The sequence below is a fragment of the Juglans regia genome, chromosome 7 (genome assembly GCF_001411555.2).
Source record: "Juglans regia cultivar Chandler chromosome 7, Walnut 2.0, whole genome shotgun sequence".
NCBI lineage: Eukaryota > Viridiplantae > Streptophyta > Magnoliopsida > Fagales > Juglandaceae > Juglans > Juglans regia.
This window is the reverse complement of record NC_049907.1, coordinates 39,146,611-39,166,288: the sequence shown is the minus strand read 5'-3', so window position 1 is coordinate 39,166,288 and position 19,678 is coordinate 39,146,611. Positions and strand designations below refer to the sequence as shown.

At 35.2% G+C, this 19,678-nt stretch overlaps 1 protein-coding gene across 2 annotated transcripts; it reads left to right on the top strand.

Annotated features, from left to right (window-relative positions):
* The first annotated feature begins 8,319 nt into the window (after positions 1-8,319).
* On the top strand, positions 8,320-18,101 carry LOC108991207 (casein kinase 1-like protein 10). Of its 2 annotated transcripts, XM_035691972.1 has the most exons (15): positions 8,320-8,495; positions 8,819-9,110; positions 9,226-9,266; positions 9,831-9,900; positions 10,051-10,199; positions 10,331-10,426; positions 15,291-15,361; positions 15,921-15,982; positions 16,078-16,141; positions 16,228-16,312; positions 16,509-16,635; positions 16,784-16,857; positions 16,957-17,017; positions 17,308-17,441; positions 17,538-18,101. In XM_035691972.1, exons 2-15 carry the CDS (start codon positions 9,035-9,037, stop codon positions 17,817-17,819), a joined length of 1,392 nt encoding a protein of 463 aa, XP_035547865.1. In that variant the 5' UTR covers positions 8,320-8,495; positions 8,819-9,034; the 3' UTR covers positions 17,820-18,101. The 2 variants fall into 2 exon arrangements, with proteins under 2 accessions (XP_035547865.1, XP_035547866.1); XM_035691973.1 differs by lacking the exon at positions 9,226-9,266 and having other exon boundaries at positions 8,338-9,110.
* Positions 18,102-19,678: the final 1,577 nt, after the last annotated feature.

Genomic DNA, 19,678 nt, shown 5'->3' with positions numbered 1-19,678 from the left:
TCCAAAATTTGCTGGTGAAGCTCTTGTCCCTATCAGAAATAATTGAATTGGGCATGTCATGAAGTCTGAAAAATGTTTTTGAGGAAGGAGTGGGCTAGGGTAGAGGCAGTGTAAGGGTGAGAGAGGGGGGGTTGAAATGAGAGTACTTAGTTAGGCGATCTACCACCACCCATAAGCAGTTAAATGCTTGTGAGGTAGGGAGGCCTTCAATGAAGTCCATAGTGATGTGGGTCCAAGGTTTATATGGTATGGGTAGAGGGTTCAAAAGGCCTCCATGGAGGGAGTTCTCAGGTTTAACCCGTTGGCATACATCACAACTTCTCACATAGTCGCCAACTTTAGATCTTAGGCCTGGCCAGTAAATCTCCCTTTTAACCCTGTGTAGGATTTTATTCAGCCTAGAGTGTCCACTTGAGGGACTGTTGTGTAATAGGTAGAGTAGTTTAGTCTTGAGGCCATAGTTATTAAGAATGTAGAGCCTGTTTTTATAGTATAGGCAGGCATCCCTCCTTTACTGATAATTGGGGATTAGCTTCTCCCTTATCCACCTTCTACAAGAGCTTCTACCTTAGAGTCATCTGTATAATAGAGTTGCACATCTTCCAATAAGTCCCAAGTAGGGACATAAATCACTGAAAGTGCCACTTGACCTTCATCATCACCCTTCTTGGAGAGAGCATCTATTGCTCCATTTTTAGGTCCTTTTCTATACTCCACCAAAAAGTCATAGTCTAGGAGCTTGCTAATCCATTTCTGCTACATGGTAGATCCCACCTTCTGATCTAACAGGAATTTCAAACTTTGATGGTCTGTTTTAACAATGAATGGCCTGCCCAAGAGGTAATGTCTCCACTTTTGCACTGATAAGACTAGTGCTAAAAGTTCTTTTTCATAAGTCGACATATTCAAGGCCTTACCCTTCAAGGCTTGACTAAAGAAGGCAATGGCGTGCCCATTTTGCATGAGGACAACACCCACAACCTTTCCAGATGCATCACACTCTACTTCAAAGAGAATGAAAAAATTTGGTAGGGCTAACAGTGGAGGGTTGGTTATTGCCTCCTTGAGGTCATAAAAGGCCTTCTCTGCTGCAATAGACCATTTGAACCCTTCCTTCTTGAGTAAGTCAGTAAACGGAGCAGCCACCCACCATACTTCTTGATAAACCTCATATAATAACTAGTCAGTCTTGAGAAGCCCTTTAAGGATCTCACCGTGGTAGGAATATGCCATTCACACATGGCTCTAAGCTTCTCAGGGTCAGTTTTGATCCCCTAGGCAAAGATCAAATGTCCTAGGTAAGCCACCTCAACACATCCAATTGTATATTTGGATCTTTTTGCATATAGTTGATGCTATCTTAGAGTGTCCAGTCTAATTTTCAAATTTCTTCCATATTCCTCTTCACTGTGGCTGTAAATCAAAATGTCATAGAAAAAACAAGTATGAATCTTCTTAGGAAGGAAAATCAGATTCATTAGATTTTGAAAAGTTGATGGGGGCATTAGTCAAGCCAAATTGCATGACTAGGAATTCATAATGGCTTTTGGGGGTGCGAGGTTGTTTTGGGAATATCTTTTGTTTCGACTCTAATCTGGTGATAGCCAAATCTGAGATCCAGATTCAAGAATATAATCGAGTCATTAAGTTCATCCAGTAGCTCATCCACTATTGGTATGGGATATTTGTCCTTAACAGTGATTTTGTTTAAGCTCTATAGTCTACATAGAGGCGCCAGGAGCCATCGGCTTTCCTTACCAACAGCACTGGTGAGGAACAGGGGCTCCAACTTGGTTGAATAACCTTTGAAGTCAGCAGTTCCCTCACAATCTTTTATATCTCATATTTTTTTATAGTAAGTGTATCTATAGGGTCTCACACAAATAAGGTTGGTTTCAAGTTGTAAGGAAATGACATGATCATGAGATCTTTGGGGTGGTAACCTTGTGGGTTTAGTAAATATGTCAAGATATTGGTTTAGGAGTTTTAGGAGGGATGCTGGGATTTCAAGTAGTGTAACAATATTCCATTGTTCCCCATGCTGTGGGTCTTAGGTACCCTTCCCCTTAAACACCACTAGCTTCTAGCAAACTGCATAATTAGCTCTTGGAAATTCTATAAAATAGACCCCAAGGTTTGAAGCCCAAACCTTGGATGGGGTATTTTGTAAAACTAGGGGCAAATCATTCACTCTCCCAACACTATAAACCAGTTTCCATTAGCCACCTTAACTTGAGCTTTTTCATCTTCAAGCACCATTGCCTTGGTTTTAGTCACTATAACATGGTCAATAAAATTATGGTTGATGCTTGAGTCAATAAGTATGACTATCCAACAATCCCTAATCTTCCCTTTGACTCTCATGGTTTTAAGGTACCAGTGATAACATGCGGGGAGATTGATGGTCCCCCTTTTATAGTGGTTAGTAATAACAGCTGTTCTTCAGACTCCTTCCCATTTAAGTCCCATCATAGCCTCTTCTTCATCTAAAATATCATAGATCTCCTCAGTTAAACGAAACTTAGGTTTATGAAATTTGTGGTCAGGGCTCCACCTAGCTTCACAATAATAGCACAGGCCTTTGTCCCTAGGATCTTGCATTTGGGTTTGGCTGATTTTATGTATTGGTAAGGTCTGTTTTTTATTAGGTTTCTGGGTATTAGTTTGGGAATGGAAATTTTCTTGGCGGGGTTGGTTCGTTTGGGTAAAGGGAAGTTCCTTTCTAGGTTTTCTTGGTAAGGGTTAAATTATATTCTTGTATCTTAGCTAGGCTATAGGCTGAGATAAGGTTTGGAGGGTTGAACATCCTCATAGGTAGGCGGATGTCATCTTTAAGTCCACTCAAAAAATAGCTTAGCTTATAGGGATCTAACAAACCCCTTAGCCTATTAGATAATGACTCGAAGTGGGTCTTATAGTCCTCTACAGACCCTGTTTGTCTTAACCTTGTTAAGGCCTTCATGAGGTCATCATAACAGCTTGGACCAAACCTAATGAGTAGGGCCCTTACAAAGTGCTCCCAGTCCATTAATTGTCTAGTTTCATCCAATTCCTGAAACCAAACCAAAGCCCTACCTTCCATATGAAAGGATGCTAACCTTAATTTGTGTTGTGGCAGCGTATCGTGGAAGGTAAAGAATTGTTGTACCTTGTATAGCCACTTCATAGGGTCACCACCATTGAACACAGGAAAATCAAGCCTTATCGAGTGGGTCTTCACCTCATCCATTTGCACCATCTGAAGATCTTGTTGTCCTTTTGGCCTAGAGGATGGTTAGCCTGCTCCTAGTTTTTCTTCTGAAACTCCACTGTCAGAATCGATAGCTGTCTCTTCAAAGCCAGCATCTCAGGGTGAGTTTGGATGTTGAAGTGAGTTGAGTTGAGATGATAAAATATTATTAGAATATTATTATTTATTATTATTATTATTTTGGAATTTAAAAAAATTGAATTGTTTATTATATTTTATGTTGGGATTTGAAAAAATTGTAACGATGAATTGAGATGAGTTGAGATGAGGTCAACTTCCAAATGAAGCCTCAATCTCCAAACTTTTGTATTGTGACTCAGAGGTCTTCTTCAAGAAATTGAAGCCCTCCTATAGCTGAGAAAATCTTGTTCCTTCAGCCATTAGCACGCTTTTGTATGAAAGGGAATGAGGGTATCTCTAATACCATATTTGTAACACTCTATAGGGTACTTGGACTTATACACTCACTTAGAGGAGAAGCATCCTCTCGTAAAAGAGAAATTGTAGAAAAGTTATGCATTCATCAATGATCTTTTCAAAGGGAATTACAGAGTATATGAACAAACATGCATAACAAACTTTGCCATTTTGCAGGAATATTTCCTAACATGATACTAACTAGATACCTCAGCATAACATAATATAAATAACAGAAGATATAACATGTGTGTAATAGACTAATACTAGATTAACTCATACTAGACTGGGTCAATGCCCATCTCTTATTTTAATCTAAGTTATTGGGTCTTCAACTCTTCACTTAAGCCCAACTTTCACTTCAAGTCTCAGCCCACTTATCATTAGTGTATTACTCTGATCTATGTAACCCTCTATGCCTCCCTCATTCTTCTCCCTTTTCTCTTCGATTCCTAGGATTGCTCATGACATTTTATAAACTCTGTATCATTGTGCCACAGTGGCTACCTAGCCAAGTGTGTTGAGTTTGGCTGGATACAACCCCCCCATGTCAAGACATATTGGAACACATTACTTTTGTGACAACATTTTATCTTTAAAAAGAATTAGTCTTAATAGAATATATTAGAAAACGAAATCAGAAATTATTTTATTGTTTAAAATATGTTTTGTTATTTAAAATCATATTTCTCTCAGGAAGGTGCATGCTTTTGTGTTCGGAGATAAATCACATCCATATTATAACAAAATAAATGAGGCCTGGAAGTTTTACTAGTGCTGATGGAGCGAAAGGAAATGTTCCCAACACAAATGACTTCATGATGTTAAAGAGGAGCAGAAGAAAAACTTTGTAGTGACAGTGAAATGCTCGCTATAGCATTCGACATAATTAGCACTCCTGCGAGAACACAAATTCGAGTAACAAAGAACATTCGTGTCTAAGTCTATATCAAAGATTGTTGGGAGAGTGATCATTGTGAGGGATAAATATAATAGCGGATTTCACCATTTCAAGGATGGAAAATACTTTTGTGGTGATTATTGGTGACTCGGCATAACGAGATTGTGTCATTTTATTCATCAGAATGCAATTTTAAGCATGTCAAAGACATTGATTGCTACACAAGTTTTGATTCCATTGATTGGTATATATGTGATTAGTTTTATCAAAAACTCTCATGAAACCTTCTTTTGCAACAGTTTATCATCGAAAAGTGGTGTTTCTACTGTCTTATAAATCATTGATTAATCTACTTTGAGAACTACTCAAATATGCCCAAATTGATGGTACTTGTTCATCGAAATAATTAGTAACATGAAGCTATGAGTAATATAATACACTTATATAACTATTTTATAAGATCAATAGAAATTATGTAAAATACACTGATATTATGTGGTGTATGTGAATAGAGAGAAATGATGAGTGCTTTGAAGACTGGAAACATAGGTTGGACGGATTGAAGAGATTCTTTTTTAACACACTATTTTCTCGAGTTTTGGTCATTGTTTGTAACGAAGATAGTTTTCATAATTTGCTTGTATTCATTACTGGTGCTTAGTGGTTTTTAAGTATATTCTGTAATACTTCTTGTGTTACTAGTACTAGCAGCTATGCCTTTTACCATCAATAAAGTTTTACTTTTACTTATCTTATAAAAGACTATGCAAAATGAAAAGATTCTAAGTAAAGAAAACATTTACATTGTTGATAAGGTGACGTAATCACGTTGATTGCTTATAAAGAGTTATAATATAATTACAAGTTCATCATTTTTGCGGAAGCAATTGTTTCCTAATGCACTCTAATTTATTTGAAGATTGGCTACCTAGGCCAAAACGATAAAACTAAAGACTAATTTAGATATATAAAATTAAATTATTTTATCTTATATAATTATTATAATTTTTTCAAACTCTTATATAAAATATAATAAATAATTTTAATTTTTTTATATTTTAAAATAAAAATAATATTATAATAATATTTTATTTAATTTTTAATTACGTAGACTTTAAACAAAGTCCATCCAGTCAGCCCTCATAAACGATAGGTTCAATCCTAAACCCATATGCAGTATACATTTGGTTTTCTGTCCCAAAGGGGAAATTAAAAGAAATCAACTTTGTGGACAAGACCCAATTAACAATGTAAAGGTCAAATCAGCTGCCATCCATTTGTCGCAATGTATACTACCGAAAGCTACGCTTTAGAGTTTGAGATATTCTCGAATTAATTATTAACAAAATTTATTATTTTTTATAAAAAATATATAAATTCATTTCAACTTAATTTATATATTTTAATTTAAAAAATTAAATACGTTTCAATTTAAAAAATAAAAAATAAACCTATCTTAATAAAATTTATAAAATATTACTATTTAAAATTCATCTCCCCTCGACAAAGCTGCCTTTGGATATTCTTATTACTAGGAGATGCTTTTTTTTGGTTCTGTGTTTTATGACTTGGAGAGAGAACCTCTCCCAGAGACACAAAAAAAAAAAAGATCAAGAAAGAAAAAAGAAAAGGAGTGGGAGGAGGACTTCATCATCGTCTTTAAGCCTTTTGAGAGACTTGAAAAGAAAAAGAAAGTGGACGTTTGCTACAAAGGTGTCGAGTCATGGAGGGTCTGTTCAGCAATTAAAGTTTAGACAGGGTTGGATTTAATATATTATCCTTCACCCACCATTGTCACTACCAAATATATCCCACCTTCTCACTTTTTGGTTGCAATGACATTAGAATGGTTTTCATTTTCCTCTTCTCCTTTTTTCTTTTTTCTTTTTTTTTTTAAATTTTTTTAAAGACAAGTTTAAGGTTAACACCACTCAAAACTTCACCTAGGTATCCATCTTTTATTTGTTTTGTTTTGCTCACCATAATCAGGAACTTTTAAGACAACATTACCACCCACCGGTGGGGACAATCTTAAATGATGCCTTCCATTGACATCTTTTTGGGTTTTTTTTTATTCTTTTTAGTTAATTTGTTTGAAGTTCAAATTGCAAATTAAACGTCCGATGTTGTTATGTCCAACTTTTCTGTTGTATAAATGTTAGTTACAATCGTGAGTGTGTAAGTATCATATAATTATTTAAAAAATAAAAAATAAATACAAGATCTAAATCAAAAGAAATTAATTTTTTAATAATAAATTTTATTTTTTTTCAAAACGATTATACGTCACTTGTACATTCTACGATTATATATAACATTATTCTTTCTGCTGAGACATAATTGACAGTAAAAAATAATTTCTACCATGCATTGCTCTTTTTTCAATGAGATATTATACCAAGGTCAAGAAGTTAAGAGAGAGTTCCACCACTTTATTTTTAATTAAAAATTATGCAGGTGAGAAAATGAAAGTGAGAGAATTTGTAGTTTTTTTAAATTTAATGATATTAATTATACATTAAATATGAAAAATTTTAAATATAAGTCCCATACTCTACACACCCACTTAAAAATATGTGATTTTACTTTTTTATCCTCATATTTCATATTGAATTTAAGTGGGTGTGTAGAGTGTGAGGCTTCTGTGTAGCACAACTCATTAAATAATAAGGTATATAGTGAACACAAGTATGCATCAATTGTTTAGAACAATAATACAAGGGCTCATAAAAAATTCACTTCAAAGTTCATACATAAAAGTCTGGTTGTAATATTTAATTATTATTTCTCTCTCTTTTTTTTTTAAATAAGGAAAATGCTACATGGCCTGCTAGGGACTCCAGCTGGGCTGTAGCATTTTTTTTTATCTATTTTTTTTAATTTTTTTTATATAGATATTTTTAATAATTTTTAATATTTTAAAAAATAAAATAAAAATTATAATATTATTAAAAAATAATTTTTTAATTATGAAATAGAATAAAAATAATATTTATTCTACTATGTGATTAAGGAAATATATTTTAATGATTTTTTTTACTTTCTAATTAAGGAAGTGTTTTTTAATAATATTTTAAATTTATTTTCTTTTTTAAAAATATTTAAAAGTGTAAAAAAAATTTATATAAAAAATAAATTAAAAAAATACACATAGAAAAATACATACTAAGTCCAACGGGAGTCCAGCAGGACTGTAGCATGTCCATTTTAAATATTTAAAAAAAATCATAATATTATTAAAAAATACTTTATTAATCATAAAGTAAAATAAAAAATTATAAAAAAATATTTTTTAATTTTTCTATAATTTTTTATTTTACTTTGTGATTAAGAAAATATTTTTTAATATAGATTTTTTTACTTTCTGTTCTTAATAATATTTTAAATTTATTTTATTTTTTAAAAATATTAAAAAATATTAAAAAATTATTTAAATAAAATACATATAAAATAATAATACTACAGCTCCAGCGGAGCTAAGCGGGGCTGTAGCATCACCCTTTAAATAAACATGCAATGACTTCACATATTTTAAATAGGAACACTTTCCTTCCTAAACATGCTGGTAAACTGTACGGAAGTTGAATAAAAAGTCGAGAGTTCATGAGTAGCGTAGGGCAGCATTCGGGTTATAATTCGTATAATTTTCTCAGTTCAACCAAATAAATACTATTACAATAATAAAACGTAAAAAAAATAAAACCAAATTCAATAATATCATCTAGCTTTTGCTTCATCAATCGTCCACTTTCTCGTCCATCTTCCTCAAAACCAACCCCCCCCCCCGGCCCCAAAACTCTCTCTCTGCCTCTCTCCCAGTATTCCTTTCCAGAGAATCTGAAGAATTTTCCGTCAGAAAAAACCAATCCCGGTCCCAAACCCAGATCCGAAAGACCCCTTCGGAGTCTACCTTCATTTGTCTTGACGGTGAGAATCTTTAGCAGATTAGGATTTATTCTCCGACTACGAAGTCCCAATCCCATTCTTTTTTCTCACAACAATATTCTTTACCCACTACCAATTTCCATTAAAAAAGAAGGCCTTTTTTCTCGCTCTCTTTTCCTTCACGTTCTTTTTCTCATCCCGATTACCCAAGAAAAAACTCCCGTGTGATGACCCTAAAACCCGAGTTTAATTCGGTTATTAATGGGGTTCCCTGATTTTTAATTTTCTAGTACAGCTAGATGCTAGAGCTCTCTCTACATATATCGCTTAGACTTTTTTTTTTTTTTTTTTTTGTGGAAGTCCAGATGCTTTAGTTTGGTTTTTGATGTATAGAAAAGGTTATTTGATCGTTGTGTTTGTGTTGGGACGCGATGGATCTGAGACTGGATTGAAATCGAAGATCTGTCGGCGATGAACAAAAGCTTTTAGATCATTGTATTACCAGATTGTATTGGATTTCCAGCTAAGACGGTGAAGGGGCTGAGCTTACTGCTTGTCTTTGTTTGATTGGGAGCTGAATCATGGAGCATGTGATTGGTGGAAAGTTTAAGCTCGGGCGGAAGATCGGTAGCGGATCGTTTGGCGAGCTCTATTTGGGTATGCAACTCAGGCTGTAAAGTAGCATTATTTACTCGTTTCACTTTATGGCTTTGTATTTTTTGTTGAGAATTAGTAGGGTTCGTAATGCTTTGGCTTGATGTGGGTGTTTCAGGGGTTAATGTACAAAGTGGAGAGGAAGTGGCTGTCAAGCTGGTATGTGGAGAGGGGGGAGGTTCATTTTCTTTGTTCCACTTAAATTTTGTTCTGGGAGTTTGATCTTTTCGCCCTTTTGGTGTCGGATGACGGTGAATTATTTTTGTGTTCGATTTTTCGGAAAATTGTTATAAGTGGAACAGTTTTTCTTTTTAATTCAGTAGATCAACATGTTGAGTTGTACTGTGAAGATCCTACTATATATTATTGGTTGCCTCTCTCAGTTAACGTTTTTGTAAGGATGCCTAAAAACGCCTTAAATTTGTCGGAAACGCATTTTCGTTTGCAAGCGAAGTCTCTTTCCTCCAGCATCCTCCATATATTACTATCAATACCCATATTTTTTTGATAATCTTAATACCCATTTAAACTTGTATGTTGACTGTGTATTTGGTGTTAATACATTGTTGTATGCTTGAATGGTGTTGATACAAGGTCGTGTACTTCAATTGAAGTTTTTATTGTTTTCTTATATCTTAGGAATCTATTATTTTGGTTTTATGGATTGACCTTATTAAAGTCAATAACTTTTATTGGGAACCTATATTTTACCTGTTTCCCCAGGAGTCTGTGAAGACCAAGCACCCTCAGCTTCACTATGAGTCAAAATTATACATGCTTCTGCAAGGAGGAAGTAAGTTTTCCATTGTAGTCCTCTTGTTTATATGAGTTGATATGGAAAGCCGCATTTATCATGTGTTTATTGTTTATTGGTCCTCTTTTCATCTTGTTTATAGTGAGTTCAAGTCAACTTATGTAGCTATTGTATTTTCTCTGTATGAAGCGGGTATTCCCCATCTGAAATGGTTTGGTGTTGAGGGTGAGTACAATGTTATGGTTATTGACCTTCTTGGACCAAGCCTAGAAGACCTATTCAACTATTGCAACCGGAAGTTTACTTTAAAAACAGTTTTGATGCTTGCAGATCAGTTAGTAAGTCAATTGATTGTTAATATGTTTGGTATTTTGTTAATATGTTGTTACTTATCCAGAAAAAATGGAGGTATCTATGGTTGAGTGGCTTCCATGCTGATGCCTTTTCTTTTCCTTTTAATTTAATGTAGATAAACAGAGTTGAGTATATGCACTCACGGGGTTTTCTTCACCGTGACATAAAGCCTGATAACTTTTTAATGGGTTTAGGGCGCAAAGCTAATCAGGTAATTTTTCCATATGGTGTTGATTTCTTTATATATGCTTTCAACTTGCATTACTTTGAATTATGTACACATTGGATCTTAATTATTCCATAAATGTCTGTGTATGGATTTTGTTAGAAATATCATTTTTCGTGACAATATTCTCAGTTTGTATTCTATCCCAATCCAAGTGTCTTGTTGCTGATTTAGAAGATTCAATGCTTAATATTGGGGATCAAGGACAACAAATTTCATCTCAAATTCTAAAGAAGTCTGATTTCCAACTGCCTGTTATAACACTTCAATTAGTGAGACCAAAATGTGTATAGGTTATAATATGTTGTGTATGGGAATCTTTTAGTTGATTTGAGGAGTTTATGTATTTCATGTGCGTTCATGGGTTAAAAATAACTCTTATGTTAAATATTGTGTTAGGGAATAATACTTGCATTATGAGCAATTATGCATTGGCTTGCTGCTTTTGGTTCTGTTTTAAGTCCTAAGGGCATCTAATCTCCTAGACTGAGTATAGGTGGAGGGTGAATGAGATCCCACATTCCTTGGAAAAGAGAAGCTTTTACTCTTTATAATGATTCCAAAGGGCTCCATTAAAAATTTGACGTCTTTTGTCATGACAAGATATGTGAAAAAGACTAATACGAGTGGCAGTAGCAATTCATAATGTAACACCCCGTTCCCGTAGGATAGAGATGTTATTAACATTTATAACATAATGCCCGGTAAAAAGATTCATATCCTGAATTACCTCATTTATTGAAATTCATCAAAACGCGAAAACTAAATTGAACATGATTGTTTTTGGAAACTGAACGAAATATAAAGAAACATAAACTAATCCTATGCATGACATAAAAGAAATCTAATTCTGGTGATAAAATCACTTATTCATTCCTAAGTCTTGGTACTAGATCTATTCCTGGCCATCCAGCTCTTCATCATCATAGACATCATCTGCGAGAATCAGACATGGAAGAAAACAAGAAACACACAAAAATAATGAGTTGAATACTCAGTAAGTAGTACATCGTATCGTAAAATATAGTCCTTGCCTAACATACAATTCATTTCTAGGATACCCTTCAGAACGTACATACAACTTCATGAATTACAATCAAATACGTAACATGATCTTCTGAAAGACTTTACATACATATATCATCACAGATTTACATGGCACACATTTTCATTATTAACATAAGCGGAAGCATATATAAACAAAACATGTCATTGTGAATGCATAACATCTTGGTTATCTTGTATTAACATGAAGTGAAATACGCTTGTGTCCGTGTTTCCACTTATCTGGCATGACATGGAGTGAAACACGCTTGAGTCCGTGTTACACTTAACTTGCATGACATGGAGTGAAACACGCTTGAGTCCGTGTTACACTTAACTTGCATGACATGGAGTGAAACACGCTTGAATCCGTGTTCCACTTAACTTGCATAACATGGAGTGAAACACGCTTGAATCCGTGTTTCACTTAACTTGCATAACATGGAGTGAAACACGCTTGAATCCGTGTTTCACTAAACTTGCATATCATGAAATGAAACACGCTTGAGTCCGCGTTTCATTTAACTTGTGGTTAACCACGCTTGAGTCCGTGGTACCGTTACATTTCTTATCTTTCTTAATGCATGAGATTTGATTAGGCTTCATGAACATCTCTAACATGGCATAATCTTGTACATGGTATAGCGTAACATGACATGGCATGGCATATTCTTGTACATGACATATTCTTGTATGATTTAGCATGGCATATCTTTGTACATGGCATATTCTTGTCTGATTTAGCATGGCATAGTATATCGTGATATTACATAACATGTTATGAATGTTTTATGACGTTCCAAGGCATACATGATCCAGGCACTACTTGAACATGGCATACATGGTTTAAGTATTACACAAACATGGCATATATAACCTAAGTATTTCATGAACATGGCTTGCGTAATCTGACTATTACATGGCATACTTGACTTTGAACATCTCATGGCTTTCATGTGAATTTAATAACATTAAATCAATCAACAATAAATTCATTCACTCAAGCATAATCTCATATTTCATCAAGATCGAAAAGTAAACTAACCTTGACTTGCCTCTTAGTGTAGCGTAGTTAACAATCATAAGCACATCACATTTTTATACATAATAATAATATTCACCATACGTATTTATTAATACGATCATACTATTTACCTCTTAGCGCTGCCTTCTGGTTTCCAACTTGTAGAGCGTTACCTAAACGGGATTCTAGACGTTAATGACTTCCTAGCAAAACGTGTCGTAATACTTTACGTAATTTAAATACGTATAAGGAATTTAACTACTAATAGACTCCAACAAACGCTTTGAAGTCCGTTAAAAATCTTTTATAAAAATTGAGTCTAAATGCTGATATTTATTCTAGTAGATGAAGCCCATGTAAAATTAATGTATTTCTGAAAATTTACTAGCCTTCTTTAAAATTGTAAACCAGTTTCTGTCGACCCAGAGATTAACCACTTAAAGAAAAACTATCTGACTGACTTAAGGCCCCAAGAAGTAGAGGCTCAGGAGATTACACCCTCACGGGTCAAAAGGGCATGCATGGAATTACAGAATTAATGGAGGGCTTTTTGGGAAACTGAAGCACACAGAATAAACAAGAAGAAAGAAAGAAAAGAAAGAAGAAAGAAAGGAAAATAAAGAAAATAAAGAAACTAAAATAAAAAGAACAAGAAGTAAAAACAAGGCTTACGGGAGAGAGAGTAGCGCGATGCTCACCGAGGGAGAGCAGAGTGCGTCGGCGGTTCTAGGTGGCTAGAAGCGACCGGCGATGTGAGTGGGGGGTCCCTACGGTGGTGCGACACCGAGAGAGGGAGAGAGAGAGAAACAGTGAGAGTTCAGAGAGAGATGGGTTTGAAACTCAAGCAACCGAAAGGAAGGAAGGTGGCGCGCGGCGGCAGGGGCTTACCTGAGGGGGTGGGTTCAACGTTGTTGAGTTGGCCGGCGTTTTCTGGCGCCGTGGGTAGGGCTCCGACGTCCCGGGGTTGTCGACGATGGTTGGGCAGAGGTATGTGTTATGCGGGAAAGTGGTTTCTCTTGATATATCAACGTGGGAAACACAGAGGCTTGAGAGTCTTTTATAGGCGATGGGAGGAGGCAATGTGAACACTTAGAGATTGGCTGAAATTGAAATTGCCTAGACATTAGGAACCTAATCTCACGTGGATACCGTTTTCTGAGAGAGTTTGAAAAGTTTGACTTGGTGTTGCTCGCAAACTCTGGAAACCGAAACTAGTACGGGGACTAAGTGGATAGAATATTTGAAGTTTTAAAAGGAAAGGAATCACTAAAACGATCTATTTGTTATCACACAAATCTAAAATAAAATACCAATAAATAAATAAATAAAATACTAGTTTTAAATCCTAAATTTAGACCCGTATGTTACACATAAACGACTAAATGCTCCTAAGAGTCTTCTTTACCCTTTTATATATATATATATATGTATGTATAACGGTGTTAGTGATCCATGATCCCCATGCTTCACCTAGCCACAAGAGAGTTTACAAATGATGGATCAATGTCTTGTAGTTTACTCCCCATAGTTGCGAATAGAATCATTAGAATATGTAAACTTTATTGAGTAATGATACGATGATCAACTATGGGAACTTGAAGATCTCCCATATGGCTAATCCCAAGTTGGTTGAGCCTGATTGTAAAGATCCAAGGGAGGCCCAAGCCACAACTAAAACATGCTCCAAAAGACTAGTCAATGGTACGATTGGAGTATTTTAGAATCCTTAGATAGAGCAAGAACTTGTCCCTCCCAAGCTAAGAGCCCAATGATAAAGGCCTAGGGGTTGGCTCAAGTGTTAAAGACCTTGGGCTTGGGGTATGCTCCCCCCAGGTCTAAGGTTCAAATCTCCTTGGGTGAAAAAATCTCTAGGGGCCATCGGATTGGGAGATTTTTTTCTTGAATTATTCGAGGTGCACTTGCAGGAAACTCCTCATCGAGGGTCTCTGCAGCCCTGGGATTAGTCGGGATGCTGTTCTGCCAATCAAGAAAATAACTTCTCCCTCCCAAACAATATGAGATCCCATTCACGACCTATACTCACTAAATATGGGGGGTATCACAATTCCCCCCCCCCCCCAAAAAAAAAAAAAAAAAAAAACTCGTCGTGCCATTTCATCATAGGTGGCACGGCTCAAGTCAATTTTGGTTTGGGATTGACTTTGATGATGCTATATGTAATGGCCCAAGGGAGGGCCCAGGTCACATCTAGATCATATACTCCAAAAGGACTAGTCATTGATACAATTGAAGTAGAATTGTTATTATTATTTTTTATGTCGGGGAACCTCTCCAAGGCATGGCCCTTCAAACCCACCCCTGCAGAGTAAACTCCGGTCCCTTGCATCGCACCCTCGGAAGTTTCCTTGCACGGAAACAATTGAAATAGAATTATTATAAAGAGCAATAATTTCTCATTCCTAAGCAACGTGGGATCCCATTTGCTACCTATTTGTTTTCTTCTGAAGTGAAAATATCTCAACCTCGTATCCAGAGGCAGATCGGTAAAGTACGATATCATGGGAGAGATAGGGGTTTTGATTTTTGATAAGTATAACCTGGCTACTTTGCCAAGCACTCACTTGACAGATTTCACCTAATAATGTTGAATGGCATATTGTATTGGCCTTGGCAGCACTTATCTGTTTGATTGATGCATGCTTAGGCTCGTGTACATTACCAAACTCCCTCTGAAACTAATAGTTTTGGCTGTTTTAGATGTGTCCTTACATGCATTGCTTGGCATTTCCTTGCTTTAACTAGGTTTATTTTGAACAACAGGTATATATAATTGATTATGGTCTGGCAAAAAAGTACAGGGATCTTCAAACACACAAGCACATACCGTACAGGTAATCCAGCATTATTGTTTCTTGTAACTTCTGATCAAGTTATTCTCAGCACTAGAGAACCTCATTGGTACCATTTCCCAATTAGGTTGTAATTTCTACGCTGTATTTACTGCTTTGTGGTTTTTGTTGGGGTCCCCACCCCCTTATGTATTTTTTTTCTTAGTAATGAAATTATCTTAACTTATATAAAATAAAACCCTCACTGAAAGCTTCTTGCATATAAATGTCATGCAAGAATTTCGACAACCTTGAAGCACTAATTTTAACGTATATTATAAGTGGAATGGGAGCTTTAGCAAGTGCTGACATGATCCTGTAGGTGTCTATGTATGCTTCGATGAGTCTACTTATAATACAGGCTGTTGAGCGTTTCATCATACCCTTTCTTTTTGTTATGTTTAAGCTCCAATCACAAGTGAATTAGTGGCTTCCTGATGTATCTATATGCTACATGTCTTTCACATGTTTAGTATGTCACCATATTTTAATACAAAGCCCCTCTTCTTCTCCCTCTTCAAGTCTTTGTGCTATTGTTTTGTGAGATTTTCTTTTGGTTCAGGGAAAACAAAAATCTCACAGGAACTGCTCGTTATGCAAGTGTTAATACTCACCTTGGAGTTGGTGAGTGAACTTCTGTTTATGCAGCTAATGTAATTTGAGATGGTTTTGTATTCTTCCTGTCATGTATTTAGATGGGACAATGATTCTACTTGCAGAACAAAGCAGAAGAGATGATCTGGAGTCTCTTGGTTATTTGCTCATGTACTTTCTGAGGGGAAGGTTGATCACTTAATTTTTTGTTACTTTTCCTAGTTTGATTAAGCTTATTCATATTTTTAACTCACTGCATATAAATTCTGTTTCAGCCTTCCTTGGCAAGGATTAAAAGCGGGTACTAAGAAGCAGAAGTATGACAAGATCAGTGAAAAGAAGATGCTTACTCCCATAGAGGTATCATCACTTGCTCCTGCAAGCAGCTTATGCCAAGACACTTAATTTTATGATGAGACATGGTTTGAGTTCATAACAGGAAAAAATCACCAGTTTATGCTATCAGGAGTCTAATATCCAGTCCTCGTTCTATTTTTCAAGTGCTCCAAACATTTGTAAACTAGAGGCATATAAAAACATATATGCTATTTGACAGGTCCTTTGCAAATCGTATCCATCAGAGTTCACCTCATACTTTCATTACTGCCGATCGCTAAGGTTTGAAGACAAACCAGATTATTCATATCTGAAGAGGCTTTTCCGGGATCTATTTATTCGAGAAGGTTACTTGCAGATTATTATGCCCCAGCCTTGAGATTGTTCACTTATTTTATTCAATAAGTGTTGAATGATTCTTTCTCCAATGCTCATCTTGTATCTGATCAAAGGGTTTCACATAACTTGGAATTCAGTAAGTTGTAATTGGTGCAGGTTATCAGTTTGACTATGTATTTGATTGGACGATATTAAAGTATCCTCAAATTGGCTCCAGTTCTAGAGCGCGAGTCAGTAAATAATTTGTTGTTGTTTATTTCTTATTAAAGACTATTCTATACATGGATAGTAAATGATCTTACTATCTTTTCTTGTCAATTTTCCAACAGCCAAGTGGGAAACCTGCATTGAACCCAGGAACATCTGCTGAAAAAATAGAGAAGCCTTCAGGTCTGTTTCCCTTTCACATCCTAGGATTGTAACAAATTGTTTTTGAACAATCAAGTTCCATAGATGATTAGAATTCAACTAATATGTAATGAACACTTTGAGCTTCAAGTGCTTAGCCTGTTCTGTGACGTGGCCTAAGATATCTATTTTCATTTTCATTTGCTGGATTCCATCTTTGATCGTTTGGGGAATTCTTTGTTTAAATTGTAAATTTATATACGCAGTTAATAAAAATAAGAAGATGAACAAATTTTTAATGTATGGCACGTACCATTGTATATTTCTTCTAGTGGGACAAGAAATTCGAGATAGGTTCTCAGGTGCTGTTGAGGCCTTTTCTAGAAGGAATGGCTCAGGGCACGGTTTGCATGGTGATCACTCGCGGCACAGATCTTCAGATGATGTGCCATCGTCCAAGGATGTGGTATGTAGTTGCAGGTTGCGTTTTGCAATTTTTCTGCATTGGTTCCATCAGTTTATCCTTTTAAAGTCATTTTTTTGTTTGTTTTCCACTTTGCAGCAACCTGATTCTGAAAGGGGACGCAGTTCTTCTCGTAATGGCAGTACCTCAAAAAGGCCTGTAAAATCAAGCAGCCGGCCTAGCTCCTCTGGTGAGCCCAGTGAGAATCGGTCAAGTCGGCTGGTTTCAAGCAGTGGTCGGCTGTCCTCCACCCAGAGGATTCAACCTGGGTTTGAATCCAAGACATCATCTTTTAACCGTAGTGCAGCCACCAGAGGTGGTCGAGATGATGCTCTTCGGAGCTTTGAGCTCCTGTCGATCGGCACAGGAAAGAGGAAATAAAGCACGAACCCATGTGGGAAAGAGTGCCTAATTCAAGGCTCAAGACGACTCTTTTCAGTTTGTGACGATGTCAGTAATGTTATGGTTTTGCCTCGGTTACTTTGTATATGTGTATCAATTGTTGGGTTCAATTCACAGCTAAAAGCTCACTGAAATTTCTCCCATAAACACGTCCAGACGCTTGTACCCCACTGGGTCTCAAGCCTTTATAATGAGATGGCTCTTTAGACTCGTCCAAAACTCAAAACCTTGCTTTGTCAACGAATGCGTCCTTTGTTTTCTTGTAGTGCGTTTCATAATATATTTATCATCTTTCATCGAGCTTCAGTTGGAGTAAACTAAGTTATCATATAAATATATATATATATATATATTAATTTGATCACCACATTAATTAGATATCTTGAACTTCACCAATTAATATTAGACTTTAAAAAATTATATGATTTCTTGTGATGCATGCTTGCATGCAATTAAATTAGCCCAATCTTCTTTTCTTTTATTGTTTTGACAAATCTACTTCTTATGACAGCATCGAATTTTCAGCATTGATGACCGCCGTAGAGCTGTAATCGAGCTGTGCCCAGTCAGTTTTTGACTTGCTGAGCTCGAGTCTGAGCTCAAGATTTTTATTTAATCTTTATTTGAGTTCGAGCTCGATCCAAAAATGAGCTCGAGTTGTTTATTTATTTTTCTACTTTTTGAATGAGATTTAATAATTAATAAATTAGATAAAAAAAACTAATAATGAATTTGTACATCTAACAAATAGAACTTCTATTAAATTATAAGATTTTATAAATTTATAAATAATTAATATATAACTAGTTGATATTTATCTATAATAATAATATGTTATATGGCTACATAAATTATTAATACATACATATAATATGATAGTATATATCTATTTCATATATGATTTTCACATACTAGTATATGAAATTATTAAGTCTTAGCGACTAACTATTATACAAATTATAAACTATAATTATGAAACATATTCAATATATAGGCATAAGTGTCTAGGCATAAATAATTAGGTTATACATATCATATATTTAATTATAAAAGTGATATGTTACACATATATGTATATATACATAGGTGTATATATATTTATTAATATATGAATGAGTTTTAATTGAGTCGAGCTAACAAGTCAACTCGGGCATAAACGAGAGCTGGCCTCAATGAACCTTAGTCGAGTCAAATCGAATTTAGTCGAATATGTCTTATTTACTAATTGAGCGAGTCTATATCTGCTTTAACGGGTGAGTATTTTTTTCATGAGTCGAGTTTGATTCAAATTTAACCGAGCGAATATTGAGTAGACTATCAAACAGATTTATTCATTTACAGTTCTACTGTCATGTCTGGTTTTCAATCAATTATAGAATTTCAGTTTTCCGCAAAAGGAAACTATATTTCATTATATGCCTTTCTTGTGTTTTGTGACGCATCAATTAATTAATTCTTTGCTGTGTCCGAATTCTGGATGGTTTCTGGCTGTAAGGGATAAATATTTTTATCCCAACTTAAAACATCCGAAAATGTTTCAACATTATTTTTCGAGTTTTAATTCCCACCAATCAATGGAAAGCCAATAATTTTTTTTTTTTTTTTTCAGAAATCAAATATTTTCCCCTTGAAACGTGCGCAGACCTTATTAATGAGTAATAATATTACTAATTGTTTATACTCAAAATCACTAATACTTCTAATTAATGAAACGTGAATTCAAATAAGTGTAATAATTATTGCAAAGTCGGTCGTTTTCTTCGGTTATGGAATAATATCTTAAGGCTAGATATTATGGAACATCGTATTATGACAATGAATCATGTAAAAAGGGAAAA